This window comes from Coregonus lavaretus, assembly GCF_964263955.1.
Source record: "Coregonus lavaretus genome assembly, contig: HAP1_SCAFFOLD_2737, whole genome shotgun sequence".
NCBI lineage: Eukaryota > Metazoa > Chordata > Actinopteri > Salmoniformes > Salmonidae > Coregonus > Coregonus lavaretus.
The window spans coordinates 29,395-47,322 of record NW_028162994.1 but is presented as its reverse complement, the minus strand read 5'-3'; the positions used below and the strand labels follow the sequence as shown (position 1 = coordinate 47,322).

General features: G+C 44.3%; 1 protein-coding gene across 1 annotated transcript; it reads right to left on the bottom strand.

Annotated features, from left to right (window-relative positions):
- Positions 1–4,009: 4,009 nt before the first annotated feature.
- LOC311118600 (uncharacterized protein) lies at positions 4,010–11,588 on the bottom strand (the record flags this gene model as incomplete). Its single annotated transcript, XM_084193390.1, has 8 exons — positions 4,010–4,128; positions 4,318–4,396; positions 4,784–4,996; positions 5,290–5,432; positions 5,871–5,958; positions 10,990–11,190; positions 11,318–11,388; positions 11,527–11,588. Coding segments are annotated over 8 exons (976 nt in total), but the record flags the coding sequence as incomplete, so codon positions are not given.
- Between the last annotated feature and the right edge of the window lie 6,340 nt (positions 11,589–17,928).

The window sequence follows — 17,928 nt, the reverse complement described above, 5'->3', positions numbered from 1 at the left end:
ATAGGAGATCCATTCATGGATTTAGTTATGGCTTGAGAATGTGACTGGTCTACGGAGTTCTCCTTTATGTCTGTCTTTGTATGTGACAACAACTTTTCTGTATTATGTGTATTTCCACAATCAATAATCATAAACGGTACTTCACTATGAATACTTTTGACTATGTGGTTTGAAGTACTTTACCGTTATCTTGCACATACATGAAGACTACTATAGACAGAAATCAATGCAGTAATGTTTTATTAAATAAAGGCTCTGATTAAAATATAATATTAATAAAATCAGGCATTTGGCTAATTCTTCTTCCCAGAAGCTCCTCTGAATGGTTTGGAGATGGCTCTGGAGAGAGCGTGTAACACCCTGACTATGAGTGGGCGTTTACGGGACTGGGACTCCTGGGGAGCAGGGGCCGGTGTGGTTGTCAGGTCCTCCTTGGGAGGGGAAGTGGATGGAACCTCTGGAACCTCACACTCAGCATCTGTCATAAGAACATTTCATAATCAGAAAATGAATGTGTGTGTTTGTGTCTGTCCGTCTGCCTGCCTGTCCGTCTGCCTGCCTGCCTGCCTGCCTGCCTGCCTGTCTGTCTGTCTGTCTGCCCGTCCGTCTGCCTGTATCTGTTGTCACTGTTTTAACAAGCTTGTCATAGGGTGATACATCAATATGACATTATCGATGCTTATCACTTACCCTGAGAAATATGAGTCTCTCTGAGACGTTTGGTAGGCAGTGCATCCTGTTTAGGGTGGCTCTTCGGTTCCCCTTTTGTCTTGAACAGCTGTTGACAAAACACATCAGGACAACTGAGCCTGTGTAAAATACAGAGTGTGCATCCCAAAAGGCACCCTATTCGCTACATAAGGCACTACTTTTGAAAAGGGCCCATAGAGCGCTGGTAAAAAGTAGTGCACTATATAGGGAATAGGGTGCCATTTGGGACATAGCCATTGACTCTCTCCCATGTGTATTAGGATTGCATTACAGCGTCCTCACTCAACCTCCTAAAGACAATGACAACAGTATTGTTCTAATGCTGAGAGACAATAGGGGTGTAGTGAATCTGTAGGGTAAATTTCAGCCCTGCCTTACAGAGGTAATCTCAAAACACAGAGCACCCTACCTTAATCATGATCTTTGGAAACTTATGCATTTTCGGTAGGAAACGCCACTTCCTGTTACGCAGACGCGTAATGGACTGCGTTGTAGCCCTGATTGTCCCTGATCCCTGGGTTAGCGTCGTTTCACAGCAAATATTCCAGACACCTAGAGGTCAGAGGTCAAGAGTTCACTAATCATTATACCAACATCAAGACAGACAGATAAGCAAGCAGAGACACTTTCCCAAAGGAGACGTGGCCAAGCTTTCACACTGCAGATTTTAACACTAGTATGCATTCAAACACGGCCAACAACATACTCTAGACTACAATGAAATGTGAAAGGTCATGGCACCACAACATACTCTCCAGACTACAGTGAAATGTGAAAGGTCATGGCACCACAACATACTCTCCAGACTACAATGAAATGTGAAAGGTCATGGCACCACAACATACTCTCCAGACTACAGTGAAATGTGAAAGGTCATGGCACCACAACATACTCTCCAGACTACAGTGAAATGTGAAAGGTCATGGCACCACAACACACACAACAGTAAGAGAGGTGTGAGACGTACTTTCCGTCTGTGTCGGAGGCAGCAGCGTAGTGGAGCGGGGTGCAACCCCTTTTATCCAGATCGTTCACACTGGCCCCAGACCCCACCAAGGCAAACAGACACTGGTAGTTACAATTGGCTGCCGCATAATGCAGAGGACTCCTAGAAGAACGCACAGAAACCATTCAACATCAACAACAGAAACAGCTTATTGGAGCTGTAAAACATTTACATTTTACATTTAGCAGACACTCTTATCCAGTGCGACTTACAGGAGCAATTAGGGTTAAGTGCCTTTCTGCAGGGCACATAGATTTTTCACCTAGTCGGCTAGGGGATTCGAACCAGCAACCTTTCGGTTACTGACCCAACGCTCTTAACCGCTAGGCTACCTGCCGCCCAATCTTTCCCATAATAATTCCTATATGCCCCTATACTATATTCCCCATTATCATAAAGATCACATATGAAAGTTATTTGATGCCACAGACAGACCTTCCGAAGCTGTCCTTTCTGTTGAAGTCTGCCCCTGTGTTGAGCAGCAGATTCAGACAGTCCAGGTTCCTGGTAACAAGATATCAAGTTCAGAAAGGCTCTCGTACATCTGAGCTATCAGGTGGATGGTAACAAGATATCAAGTTCAGAAAGGCTCTCGTACATCTGAGCTATCAGGTGGATGGTAACAAGATATCAAGTTCAGAAAGGCTCTCGTACATCTGAGCTATCAGGTGGATGGTAACAAGATATCAAGTTCAGAAAGGCTCTCGTACATCTGAGCTATCAGGTGGATGGTAACAAGATATCAAGTTCAGAAAGGCTCTCGTACATCTGAGCTATCAGGTGGATGGTAACAAGATATCTAGTTCAGAAAGGCTCTCGTACATCTGAGCTATCAGGTGGATGGTAACAAGATATCAAGTTCAGAAAGGCTCTCGTTCATCTGAGCTATCAGGTGGACGGTAACAAGATATCAAGTTCAGAAAGGCTCTCGTTCATCTGAGCTATCAGGTGGATGGTAAAAAGATATCAAGTTCAGAAAGGCTCTCGTACATCTGAGCTATCAGGTGGATGGTAACAAGATATCAAGCTCAGAAAGGCTCTCGTACATCTGAGCTATCAGGTGGATGGTAACAAGATATCAAGTCTAGAAAGGCTCTCGTACATCTGAGCTATCAGGTGGATGGTAACAAGATATCAAGTTCAGAAAGGCTATCGTACATCTGAGCTATCAGGTGGATGGTAACAAGATATCAAGTTCAGAAAGGCTCTCGTACATCTGAGCTATCAGGTGGATGGTAACAAGATATCAAGTTCAGAAAGGCTCTCGTACATCTGAGCTATCAGGTGGATGGTAACAAGATATCAAGTTCAGAAAGGCTCTCGTTCATCTGAGCTATCAGGTGGACGGTAACAAGATATCAAGTTCAGAAAGGCTCTCGTTCATCTGAGCTATCAGGTGGATGGTAAAAAGATATCAAGTTCAGAAAGGCTCTCGTACATCTGAGCTATCAGGTGGATGGTAACAAGATATCAAGTTCAGAAAGGCTCTCGTTCATCTGAGCTATCAGGTGGATGGTAACAATGAGAACCTGAAAGAAAAGAGAAACCCGTACACTGCTCTTGCTAGTATCACTGTTTTTATAATGCTACTAAAAGCAATAATAAAAAGTGATACTAGCAAGAGCAGTTTGCAGGCTTCTCTTTCAAGAAGATATAAAGACAATTTAGACCAGAGCTCAAGTCAATACCACCATGGCATGGAACCACATTATACAGAAATGATACCGCACTAATGATCTATACGATTTTTTAAATAACTCTAAACAATACTGCTAAACCATGTGAAATGTAAGAGTGTGAATATGTGTTTGTTCTTTCTGGTGGCTTTCCAGTTCATGAACTAAATATTCCTTGGTGTAAAGCCTGGACCAGTCCACTCACCCTCCAGCTGCTGCAGCATGTAAACAGGTCCTTCCAAAGTCGTCAGGGGTGTCTATATCAAAGCCTGATGAGAGGAGCTTCCGACAGCAGTCAGAGAACCCACTGAGAGCAGCCAGGTGGAGGGGGAACATCCCATGGACGCCTCGCCTGCAACACATTTTTACATTTTAGACTTTAAGCAGACACTCTTATCCAGAGCGACTTACAGTTCATTCAGCTAAGATTGGAAACAGCACCACATCACAGTCCTCATTAAACCCCACAGCAGATCAACACATCAGCATGCTGCAATGCCCTGTCTATCAACCCCCCACACACCACAATGTGTTGAGCATAGTCTCCAAGCGGCTATTCGGTCAATGACAGAATTGCAGATGCATGTTGCATTATTGCTGGAAACTGTGTGTGTTCTCACTTGGCTGTGTCAGCTCCGTTCGTGATGAGTGTATTGATGAGTAACTCGTGGCCGTAGCGAGCAGAGATGTGCAGGGGTGTGTTTCCATTCTTATCTTCACAGTCGATCTCAGCACCTACAGAACACACACACACACACACACACGTCAACCACTTGACCCAAGAGGCATCATGAAGCATTATGTTCAACCACATTGCAAGTAACATTGCTCTGTGCCAGTGAATCATGGTTTGAAGACTAAAGACAATGCTGAAGAGCCTACTGGTTCATATATATTCAGTTGAGAGCATTCACAGCGACTCACCATTCTGGATGATGGCTTGAGATCTGGAGAAGCGTCCGTGGATGGCCGTCATGTGGAGGGGGGTCTTTCCATCTTTACTCTGCAGATAGAAAGACAAAGATGGTTCACACGGCAGTCTGTGCTGCTGACCACAGGCAAAATCAAACACGTATTGGAGGAGCGCTTGATTGCATTTAGTTTGCATTGTTAGGCCTATTCCATTGGTATTTGAATGTAGACCAGGGCCAAATACTAAGCCATGTGCTGCGTCAGTGTGTGCGTCCCAAATGGCACCCTATTCTCTTCATAGTGAACTACTTTTTGAACCAAAGTAGTGTACTTATAAAGGGAACAGGGTGCCATTTGGGACACAGGCAGTGCCACCACGGCTCCTTGCTCTATGGGCCCCTGGTCAAAAGTAGTGCACTACATAGGGAATAGGGTGTTATTTAGTTCAGACACAGTGTTGGTCATCCGGTCTCCTCACCTTGATGTTGACGAGGGCCCCGTTGCCCACCAGCAGCTCCAAGCAGAGCGCCCCATGGCGCAAGGCGGCCGTGAAGTGGAGTGGGGCGAAACCCTTCTCGTTCACCTGGTTCACGTTGGCGCCGCACTCGATCAGCTCATTCACCACCACGTCCTGCCCGTTGTAGCATGCCACGTGGAGGGGGGTGTTACCGTAACCATTGGGCTCATTTATCTGGAGGGAGCAAGGGAGGGAAAAGAGTGGAGAGAGAGAGGGGGGGGGGGGGAACAAAACAATACATTCCTGATCAGGTCACTTGGTTCTGAAAACCCCCTGGCCCAAAACACTGGCTCCAACCTTCATCTCTTCATTACTTGGTTCTGAAAACCCCCTGGTCCAAAACACTGGCTCCAACCTCCATCTCTTCATTACTTGAAAGGAAATCATTCGCCAACCCACTAGAGCTCTGTATTTTCATTGAGTTGTAATTGAACAGTGACTACACATTTGAATGCGTGTTGACTCACATCCACTCCAAGGTCCAGGAGGTACTTGACCACACTGATCATTCCACTGGAGGCTGCAGAGTGGAGAGGGGTGTAGGCCTTCTTGTCTTTACAGGACACCTCTGATCCATGAGAGGCCAGAAGTTTCACCACCTCAATGTGCCCTATGGTAGAGAGAGAGGGGGAGGGATAAATAGAGAGAGAGAGAGAGAGAGAGAGAGAGAGAGAGAGAGAGAGAGAGAGAGAGAGAGAGAGAGAGAGAGAGAGAGAGAGAGAGAGAGAGAGAGAGAGAGAGAGAGAAGGGGAGGGAGATAGTAAGGGGGTTAAGAGAGAAACAGAGATACAAACACAGAGAGATAGGCAGAGAGAGGGAGAGATAGATTAGTTTACAGTGGTACACAGCACCATAAGCAACACCTACATCATGTTAGTACAACTGAAAACATCTAATCAACCTACTAAGTACATGATTCTGACATAATAACACACTAGACGTGGCTCATACAGCTGAGCTGTGAGACTAACACACAGTCCATTCATTCATTCATTCATTGGTATAAAGGACATTAGTCAGAATGTAAATGATGTGGTAAACTCATCACCCATGTAAGCAGCCCAGTGGATTGCTCGGCGATCCTTCTTGTCAAAGGCATTAATGTTGGCTCCTCTGGAGAGAAGCAGCCTCACCATCTAACAGGGAGAGGAGAGCGAAACAAAACACAGGTTGAGGAAAACTAAACAGCAAAATCCGCTAAATCTGGCTTCAAAGCCTCCCCTTTAAAAAATATATTTTGTATTCACAATGAATGAAAGATAACATGTAAAGACATGGTACATTTCTCCCCTTTTAGTCCCCCTTTGACCTCCCCCTCTCCCCAGAATGCCTCCAAACACATTTAAAAAGAAAGGGAAAGTAATTGACTTACATGTCAGAAAACAAAACAAAAGTATACAACAACGTTACTTCAAGCAAAAATGTAATAGCCTAACAATTTCAGGTGATTAAGTGATTTTATAGGCCTATATAGCAGTAATCTCAAGGTGGGGCCAAGAGTACAAATTTGGAGGAAGTGTTTGGAGCTGTTCAAAATAGGATATCATCGGGTCCCAGGAGGAATAAAATGAGTTGGTTGACCCTCGAATGGTAACTTCATTTTTTCTCATTTTAGGAACAGCTTCAGATCTTCGAGCCAAAGAGAGGCTAAGGGAGGATTGATAGATTTCCAATCCAATAAAATCCTTCTGCGGGCTAACAGGGAGGCAAAGGCAATGGCATCTAGCTGTCTATTGGTCAGAGAAGGATTGTTGTTTGGTACTCCAAAAATAGCAATTTCTGCACTAGGCTGCAACTTTATATCAAATGCTTCAGAAAGGGTTTTAAATAGTGGACAAATAATCTGCCAGACGGGGACAGGACCAGAACATGTGGGTCAAGTCCACCAAGGAGCTTTTACACCTGTCACATGTACCATCAATATTTGGGTAGAATTTGGACAATCTGGCCTTACTGAAATGGATACGGTAAAGTACCTTAAACCGTATAAGGCTGAGCCGGGCACAAGAGGAGCTTCCATTTACCCTCAGTAAGGCATTTCACACTCAGATCGGATTTTATTCAAAGCCTCCTCTGAACAAACTCAAGCATACAACTAGGGCTGTGATGGTCATGGAACTTCAGGTGTCGGTGATTGGCGTGTCTTATGTACGTGGTCATCGACAAAACTGACAGCTGACAGGGGGGCGGGACGGACATTAGCAAAGGAAAACATTAGCGCGTTTAGGCCAGTCTTGCTCTCAATTTTGGGGAAGCTAATTTTCTCCATGAAAAATATCAAGCATTCCATGCATCATCACATTTGCAAACATATTTTTGTTTTGTTTTTTGTTTTCACCTTTATTTAACCAGGTAAGCCAGTTGAGAACAAGTTCTCATTTACAACTGCGACCTGGCCAAGATAAAGCAAAGCAGTGCGATAAAAACAACACAGAGTTACATATGGGGTAAAAAAACATAAAGTCAAAAATACAACAGAAAATATATATACAGTGTGTGCAAATGTAGCAAGTTATGGAGGTAAGGCAATAAATAGGCTATAGTGCAAAATAATTACAATAGTATTAACACTGGAATGCTAGATGTGCAAGAGATTATGTGCAAATAGAGATACCGGGGTGCAAAAGAGCAAAATAAATAACAATATAGGGATGAGGTAGTTGGGTGGCCTAATTTCAGATGGGCTGTGTACAGGTGCAGTGATCGGTAAGGTGCTCTGACAACTGATGCTTAAAGTTAGTGAGGGAGATAAGAGTCTCCAGCTTCAGAGATTTTTGCAATTCGTTCCAGTCATTGGCAGCAGAGAACTGGAAGGAATGGCGGCCAAAGGAGGTGTTGGCTTTGGGAATGACCAGTGAGATATACCTGCTGGAGCGCAGACTACGGGTGGGTGCTGCTATGGTGACCAATGAGCTAAGATAAGGCAGGGATCTGCCTAGCAGTGATTTATAGATGGCCTGGAGCCAGTGGGTTTGACGACAAACATGTAGTGAGGACCAGCCAACAAGAGCGTACAGGTCACAGTGGTGGGTAGTGTATGGGGCTTTGGAGACAAAACGGATGGCACTGTGATAGACTACATCCAGTTTGCTGAGTAGAGTGTTGGAGGCTATTTTGTAAATGACATCGCCGAAGTCAAGGATCGGTAGGATAGTCCGTTTTACGAGGGCATGTTTGGCAGCATGAGTGAAGGAGGCTTTGTTGCGAAATAGGAAGCCGATTCTAGATTTAACTTTGGATTGGAGATTCTTTATGTGAGTCTGGAAGGAGAGTTTACAGTCTAACCAGACACCTAGGTATTTGTAGTTGTCCACATACTCTAGGTCAGACCCGTCGAGAGTGGTGATTCTAGTCGGGTGGGCGGCTGCCAGCAGCGTTCGATTGAAAAGCATACATTTAGTTTTACTAGTGTTTAAGAGCAGTTGGAGGCTACTGAAGGAGTGTTGTATGGCATTGAAGCTCGTTTGGAGGTTTGTTAACACAGTGTCCAATGAAGGGCCAGATGTATACAAAATGGTGTCGTCTGCGTAGAGGTGGATCTGAGAGTCACCAGCAGCAAGAGCGACATCATTGATATACAAGGAGAAAAGTGTCGGCCCAAGAATTGAACCCTGTGGCACCCCCATAGAGACTGCCATAGGTCCAGACAACAGGCCCTCCGATTTGACACACTGAACTCTATCTGAGAAGTAGTTGGTGAACCAGGCGAGGCAGTCATTTGAGAAACCAAGGCTATTTAGTCTGCCAATAAGAATGCGGTGGTTGACAGAGTCGAAAGCCTTGGCCAGGTCGATGAAGACGGCTGCACAGTACTGTCTATTATCAATCGCGGTTATAATATCGTTTAGGACCTTGAGCGTGGCTGAAGTGCACCCATGACCAGCTCGGAACTTATGTAAAATAGCTGACTATTCCTAATGTGATTAGTAAATTGGATAGTCATAATTTAGGCTAATAATATAACTCAATCACAGGCTGTTCAATGCAGCGGGTGGTGGAGTAGGTTTCTTTTCACTGGAAAAATGTGGCCTTTTATTATTTTAAAATCACGCAATTCTACTACACTTTATATGACTAGAGAGATTAGCAGAATATTTTTCAACACGACTTTCAAGTGGCACTGACCCAGTGATAAAGACAGTGAATATGCACACTCACCAGGGATATAGCCGATGCCAATGATACTGTTCCCTCAATTAAGTTGAGGATTTTGATCATTAAAAAGACATTAGTATTTTCATCTTCTTCTCTTTGAAGCAATAAGCCAATTGCTTTCCAAACTGTTTTCCCTCCATTGTATTTTGAAAAATTGCGATATGCCTGGTTGAGCCTCTCTTTCACTGACATTCACAACTCAACAGTCATCTATTTGGAAGCCTATTCGCCGCACCCGCTGCCTTCCGACAGGCTACGCGATTTAAAACAATCCAGAAGAAGCTAATGATCATGCTTTCTGGTATAGTATACACACGTAACATGTAGGATTCCCAGAATATGTTCTATATTCTCATTATTAACTCATTATAATCAGTGGTTTAATTAGAGTATGATTGGCTAAATAAAACAATGGGCCTATGGTAATGCAACATTAAGTGATTCAAGGAAACTAGCCTATTTTGTTTGTTTATTTGCTCGGGCATCTGAATTACAATTATTCATGAACAATCATTTTGCATAGCTTATTCTTTTAATATTGAATAGCCTATAAATGGTTATTACAGCTTAGTTATTAAAACTTAATTTCTCACAAGAATGAGGTTGTGAATTGGGAGGTTCAGCTCGGTCTGGGCCTTACTAGGTCCCCCTGTTAAATCGCCAGCTCTGCTAAAAAGTGCCCACCAGAGTTCTACATAGGCCTAGAACACGGCCTGTGCTCTAGCTTCACATTGATGGTGACAGCGAGATGGAGATTGTGGCCAAAGCAATTTAGCCAAGGCCAGTTCAGTTGCCTCACTTCAGCCACAATGTTGGCCCTGTTGTCTGTGGCGATACAGGACATTAGATTTTCATCAAGGGCCCAGTCAAGGAATTCCGAACGCAGGGCTTCGGAGAGTTTGTCGGCTGTGTGGTATTCCGGAATGTAGGTTGTTTCCAAACAGTTGGATTTCAGTGTCCAGTCTTTCGTCAGATAGTGCACTGTTAGGTTCATGTAAGGAGTCATATTTACACTTGACCACATGTCCGTATTCAGTGCAAAAATAAACAAATCTACGTCCTTTAGCTCTGTCTGAACCTCCCCCTTCACCTTGTTGAACAAGGTAGGGACCGCTGTTTGAGACAAATACTTTCTCCCCGGTAACTCGTATAGTCTGTCAAATTTCCAGAGCATTTATTTGAAGGCGGGTTTCTCCACCGTTCGTAAAGGCACCATTCCTATGACTAAATAACGAGTTCCAGTGTCTGGCAGTGCTCGCCACTTATCGGTGTCCCGTTTGTGGTGCTGGAATTCTTAGTAGGTAGCCTATGGGTTTGGCGCATATTCTGCAAACAGGCTGGCCAAGTCATCTGGTTCTCCATCGTCGTTAGGTGTGAAACTGAAATGTGCCCAAACAGGTTGTTATGGGTTTTTTTTTGCAATGAGAGCCATCTTTTTCACCTCACTCCTCTGATCTACTGTAACAATGAAAAAGGTCAGAGGTGAAGGTCAGAGGTCAGAGGCTACCCACCCACCCCCAGCCTGTAGGCTATAGATCTAGAGGTACTATAGTTACCCCCGGTCCCCACTTTTCACCTTACCCCCCCTCTTCAATTAACCTGAATTGACCTTCAAAGATTCTCTCCTATTCGCACATAGAGCAGATTTGGTGATTGCGGTGCATCAAAAGATAGTCCATCTATTAAACTGTCTATATCTCCTCCAACTAAGTCAGCAAAACAATACCATATAATCAAGAGTTAACACTCCCGCTATGGATAAAGTATATCTACATTAAAATAAAAGGTGATAAAACATTTTATGGAGAGAAAATCATACTTGGTTTTGACGGTTATTTTATTTTCATGGCGTTCTTCATCCAAAACCGTCAATGTCACGGTTATCCAATTACCGTCACAGCCCTACATTCAACCAATATAAGTAATCGGATGCACAGTAAGCTCAACGTGGGGATAGGACAGGTATAAAGTGTAGACTACAGTGTGTAATCATGTCCATGCTAATTGCTAACCTCCTGGTGTCCACTGAAGGCTGCATGGTGCAGCGCCGTGCGCCCGGCCCGGTCTGACACGTTCACGTTGCTGAGGAGAGGGACCAGGGCCTCGGCACAGCGGACTGCCTTATTGGCCGCAGCGATGTGGAGCGGCGTTTGCCAGTTCTTGTCCCTGGCGTTCACGTCAGTAGAGTGTTTCAATAACACCTGGACAGCCTCCTACAGGAACACAGTTCAAATCATGTTCAACTTTGTTTAAAGTGCATTTAAAAATCACAACACACTTAACAGTCAAACACATATGCACAGGAGTGTGTGTGAGGGCTGACAGTATCAGTACACGTACCTCACTGCAGGAAGCCACGGCCCGGTGCAGAGGAGTGAGCCACTTGTTGTCTTTGGCATTTACTCTGGCTCCTGGGACACAGACAGAAAAACAGGTGACAGACCGACAGGGGGACAGACCGACAGGGGACACATTCAGTGCCTAACAACACACTATACAATACAAGTAAAATGATATACAACATAATTCTGACAAAATAAATGACATACCTGTACACGAAGAGACAACACACAATAGCTTAGCCCTTGGTGCAGCCACAGCTCTCGGGCACCTGCGTGAGCACATAGAAAATCACTGTCTAATCAGAGACTTCAACACATTAGTTCCCACAATGAGTTAATCAACCTGCCCATCAACAATAAGCACTGGGACTACATAACAGAAGCCATAAAGTTGAATTTTTAAGTCACATGCCCACTGGGCTAGTTTGTTCCCACCACAACCCACCAGGATGATGTCTGAAGGAGCTAGAAAGTTCCCCTCTACCACTCCTGCCTCCCTCAACCGAGGTACAATATCTGCGCGCAGAGTAGTAGCCATGGACCCACTATCTAACATCCCCTTCAGCTCAACTTTATCCTGTACTAGCACAGTGGTGTAAAACAAACTGTCATTCTGAGTAATTCTCATTGTGTTCTGAAAAATGACTGTGTTGTTCTTGGGTACTGACTCACAAAAGTAAGAATAAACAGATTGGATATCATCATCAGTGGAGGAAAAATAAGAATGCCCCACATTGCCCTCCTCAGAACGGAGGCTTTCTAGTTTTCCTGAGACCTGCCAGTCTGTCCACATCCAGGGTTCTGTCGCTGCCCAGCCTCACTACAGTCAAAGCTCATGTGGCCCGGAGAAAAGCACTTGACGCACAGCTGGTGCATCTGACAGTGAGCTTTGGTCCAGTGATTAGTGCTTCCACAGTCAGAGCACTCATGCTGACGTTTGTGGAACTGTTTACGGGGCCCTCTACATTTAACATGTTTAAGTCATTTAGCAGACGCTCTTATCCAGAGCGACTTACAGTTAGTGCATACGTTACTTTTTTTTTTTTCATACCCCCCGTGGGAATCGAACCTACAACCCTGGCGTTTATTGGGGATTTATTATTCTCCTAAATTGATGGGATGACTAACTTAGAAAGAATGCATTCTTGACTGGGCTAATGTAGGTTGTGACACCTGGCAGGCTGTGATTGATGTGAAGAGCTGTTTTAGGGGGTAAAATGAGATAAGGATTGTTTCTCCAAATGCTAGACTATGCTGGTTCTTTGTGATCTGTGAACCTTCCTTGGACGTAGGAATGAGGTCTAAGGGAGCTGGCTCTTCTCACTATGACAGGTTGTTATGATAAACTTGTGCCTGGCTGAAGTGTGCAACAAATGGCGCCGAGGAGATGGGACCAACACCTGAACCAACGGATTGGCTGAGTAAAGTTAAAACCACACTCATTCCTTTACTCTAATTGGCCAGCAGAGAAGTGGGAAACTTTCTCTGTCAGAGTATTTGAGTATTGGATCTGAAACAATGTTTTAGTTCTCTGAAGTGCCCTGCGAGGTATTTCAAAGAGTCCGTATATACGAAACATCATATTTACCATTGAAGTTTTTTGCATTAATTAAAATAACTAGTATATCTTAGAAGTCGTGTTGACCTCTTTTGTTCCTAATACCAGATTTGAATTGACGCGACTTTGACAATTGGTGACCCCGACGTGATCTGGTAGAAGGGACTTCGCTGGATACTGTCCGGCCCATTTGGTCACCTCTTTCATCGAACCGTGTGTTTCACAAACTGCCCGGGCTTCTAAAAAGGTAAGCAGATACCTATTGTTAAATAACTAAAGATCTGCACATTGGCTTTATCCAAATTAATTTTGTGAAACACCTGTCTGATGTAAGTGAACTCAATTATGAAACTATTATGAGTAGATAAGCACAATATTGTGACATGCAAGCCTTTAGTAAATGTGATGTTTAAACCATGGTACCAGAGAGTATTGGTTCTACCGGCAAGGTCCGTGAGATACGGCTAGGTTCAGGAGACAATACTGACATCTACCGGCAAGGTCCGTAATTGCGACAATACGGCTAAGGTTCGGAAGATATAGGGAATAATTGGTTTAAATAATTGCTATCGGCAAGGTTCGTAACTACGACAGTACGACTAAGGTTCGAAGAATTATACCGGCAAGGTCCGTAACTGAGATACGGCTAGGTTCGGGAAATTTTTGATAATACTGGTGACTGGCAAGGTCCGTAACTAAGGGTTGCGGCTAGGTTCAGCACAGTGTTTTGAATAAAATAGACGCGGCTGTGTGCCCAAATAGATTGTGTGTGGAATATAAGTGTGTCATTTATGACTGTGTGACATATTTGACTGTATGATAGGATTATGACTGTGTATTGTGAGTGAGTGCGATAACTGTGTACTATTTTTGCTGTGTGATAACTGTATACTACGTTTAACTGTGTACCATTTTTGACTGTGAATACAAAGAATATTTTAAAACAGTAAATGATGAGAATTACAATTAGGAAATAAAGTTTAAAGTGTGCAAACGTTAACAAAAGACACCCATAGGAGGTACTATAAAAGTTAGACAGTGCGAGTGTTGTCGTATGCATGAAAGTGTGAATGATAAACCTGTATACCTTGATAGAAAACAAATTGGGAATCAAAAGACGTTTGTGGCTGTCCAAACGGTATAATTTGGGAATAAATGTTGGATTTGTGTTTACTCAAACCATATAACCCGTCAGTAACAATCGAAAACATGAAATGAAAAGTGATGAATGAGTGTGACTGAACTAAAACGTTTGAACTGATATATTTGAAATATAACATTTGATGTTTGACATAGCGTAATACTGCTTTTAAATAAGTAAATTGAAGTGATTTGGTGTGGCGTTTAATTTGATGTATCAACCATTGGTTAAATAATTGAAAAACTTGGGTTTATTCGTTCAATTTACCAATTGATGTGTGGCGTTTAATTTGATGTATCACCACATTGGTTAAATTATTGAAAAACTTGGGTTTATTCGTTCAATTTACCAATTGATGTGTGGCGTTTAATTTGATGTATCGCCACATTGGTTAAATAATTGAAACAATTGGGTTTATTCCTTCAATTTACCATTTGATGTGTGGCACTGTAAGAATACTGCTTTCAAACAATTAAGGTTGAAATAACCTGGCGCCGAGTTTAACTAATTAGGTGGGAATAATAGATAGATGTACTTTAAATAACTAAATAGCGGACGAATATTACAAATTAAAACGAAAAAAACATGACTACCAGCGGAGAAGCGGAAAGAATATTGAAGGCTCTAAAATCCACACTTGAAACAAACGGAGGAAAAGATGGAAAAGAATGGAGCAGGCGAGGAGAAAAACTTTATAGAGAATGGATAGACGATGGTTGTATACTGTCCCCCGATGGAGTGCCTGTAGAAGGCGAACCAGGGAGAATACTGGAGACGTTGAAACGGAAAACCCAGAAAGCAGAAGGCGAATGGAAAAGTGAAGGAGAGCCCCGCAGTGGCAAAATTAAAGACGCAATGGAGAAAGCAAAGCTAAAGGAGAGGATTGGCCTAGCAATGCTTGGAAAATTGAAGAAACTGTGTGCGGAGAAAACAGGACAAAAGGAAAGGACCCGTTTATACCCACCCTTACCAACAGCGCCACCACCATATGAAGACCACCCAAAAACAATGGCTCCGGTTCTGGATATAGCGGGAAAAGTCCACTATCAACAAAGGACAGATGAGGGGGAAGAAGGAGTGTGGGTCAGAAAGAGCGATATGACTGACAGAAGGGGAGAAGTGGATGTACTTCTAAAAGCTGCAAGAGCGCTAGAAAAAGGAGTGTTTGAACTGAGTAGAATTGAGGGAGAGACGGGGAACAGATGCGGAACAGAAGGAGGAGGGAGTATTTACGGTGACGGTGAGAGTGAGAAGGAAGAGAGAATGAGCCTAACTGGAGGAAACGTAAGAGGTGGTCTAGCCCAGGGGGAGTGGCAACGAAACAAGGATGCTGAAGAAGGGGAAAGGAGGGAGAGACTTGAGAGACAGAGAGATGAAGAACGACTGGAAGAGTTGAAGATGATAAAAGAGGAAGTACGACACCAGGAAGCACAATTGCAAAAGTAAAAAATGGAGCTCAAAGCGAACAAGAACGGAAGTGAAAGTGAACGCTCACCAGTAAGGGGACACTGTATTGACCTCAGAGATGGGGAAGAGAGTGAGGAGGAAAGAGGGAAACAACAAAAACTAATATGTGGAGCTTTTGATGGAGACATATGGGACAACAATGATGGACCTGCATACCATACCCGAGCCAGGGCCCAGTCCAGAGAAGGACACAAAGGGGGGCAGTACCCGTTGAGGGAGACCCCAGGGGGGGTCTCAGTTTACAAGCCATGGTCTCACAGAGACATACAGACACTGGTGGACAGTCTCCCCCAACCTGATGAATCTGGACACAGATGGGTGAAGTCTTTTGAGAGTCTCACAGCAGCGGATGAACTCACCATAGGTGATATGGTTACTGTAATGAACAGGTGTATGGGAGACCAGGAATGCAGAGAGATAATGACCTCTGGGGGACTGAGAGGGCAAGTGTGGTCGGCTACAAGATTTGACCCCCACCGCAGTGACGTATGGAATGTCATAAGGAGGAAGTATCCTACCCAGGCCAGACCCGAACTGATGAGAACTCTGATATTGAATGACGATGAAACCATACCAGCATACATGAAGAGGGCTAAGTGCCTCTGGAGGCAAGCATGGAATGAAGAACCAGGAAAAGACACCATGAAGCACCTCTTCCTGACAAACTGCTTGGGGGGACTCCCGGATCAGGCTCGAGCTGAATGTGAAAAAGTTGTGGCAATCACCGCAAAATCAATTCCGGAATTTACCGAGATAGCACAACACCATGTGGAACGATGGAGAGAGGGTAAGCGAAAGGAAGAGGATGAACTCAAACAACTTCAGAAAAAGGTTCTGAAGAAGCAACTGACAGAGGACAAGCCGGGAAAACAAATGGTGGTAACCAGTACCCCAACATCTAATCCTACCACTCCTGCACCCGGAAATGATACTACTGCTGCAGTTACTGCTGTAATACAGGCAATGACGGAAATGATGGCACCTTCTGGTCCTCCTGGATATGGTGCACCCGCATACCAGCAATCCTATATACCACCACGACAACAGGGATACACCCCTAGATACGCTGACCAAGGGTGTTTTAACTGTGGGATGCATGGCCACCTGGCAAGACACTGTTATCTCCCAAGACAGGGACAACAAAGAGGGAGGGGTTACATGGGACAGTCCAGAAGACAAGCACCGAGATACCAACAAGGATGGGGAAACTGGCAAGGAGGAGGAATGCCAGTCCAGCAGCACCAACCACCACAACAGCAGAACCGAAAACAAGACCCAGCAGTGCCTAACGCTGCCTTCCTGCCCAGCATGTCATGGCTGGGTGATGAACACAATTACCAATGAAGCTGCCCAGAAACCCATAAGGATCCCACCACCAACATTTACACTTTCCCACCAGGTTCAGAGCCGATAGTGACATGTTCGATTGGAGGAAGACAACATAATATGCTGATTGATACAGGATGTACATGGTCTTCTGTACAAGCAACATATCAACTCACTACCAAAACACAAGCTTTCTCTGGGGTTTCTGGGGCTATAATGAGAAAGCCATACACAGTTCCATTGGAGGTTGTATGGGATGACCAACAGGTTACCCATCAGTTTCTATACAACCCGGAATGCTCAATGGGGCTCATGGGGAGGGACCAGCTTTCCAAACTGGGATGTAGTATCTATTGTAACCAGGAGGGTTTACATGCATCCATCACGCCCATAGATGATCTCATGCCAGTAATCATGAAAAAACTCTCCGACCCCCCTCACATGCTATATGTGGGAACACACCTAAACGAGGAAGATGAGGAGGAAGCATATGTTTACTGGCTGAAGCTCATGGATACTGACCCTGATGCTCCCCGAGTATGCAGAGAGTTCCAACTATGGAAGGCCTGGATACAGACCTTAAATGCATACTATCCACCTGAGGACCCTCCGCACATGACAATGAACTATACCAGGGACTTGGATGAAGCCTGGGAGGAGGAAATGGACGATAGGCGCCCGATTGTGACCAGCAATTATATGTACATACTCAAAGAAGGAGTGGCTACCAGCTGCATGGTCATGGATGGAGACGTGGTACTCACAGACAAATGGTTTGCTCTTCCTAATGATTCTATGCCGCATGTTACCCTTCTCGTGGGATTTGGATATGAGGCAAGATCTCTGGGACCAGCGGTAAAGGCAGCAAGTTGCCTACGGTGGAACAAAACCTCTTGTTACAAAGTGGAAAGCGCATTCCTTGAGGGAAATCAAGTATGGAGAATTAAACTCAATGTGGATGATGTGTCAAAACCAGAGGTTGTGAGGAGATCACGTTACCATGGCAGGGAGATGACTGATCATCCGGATACTCCTAACATTTTCAATCAACTACCAGAGGAACTGTGGACAACAAGTGCTGAAGATGTGGGGCTGGTTGATGTAGAACCAGTGGTTG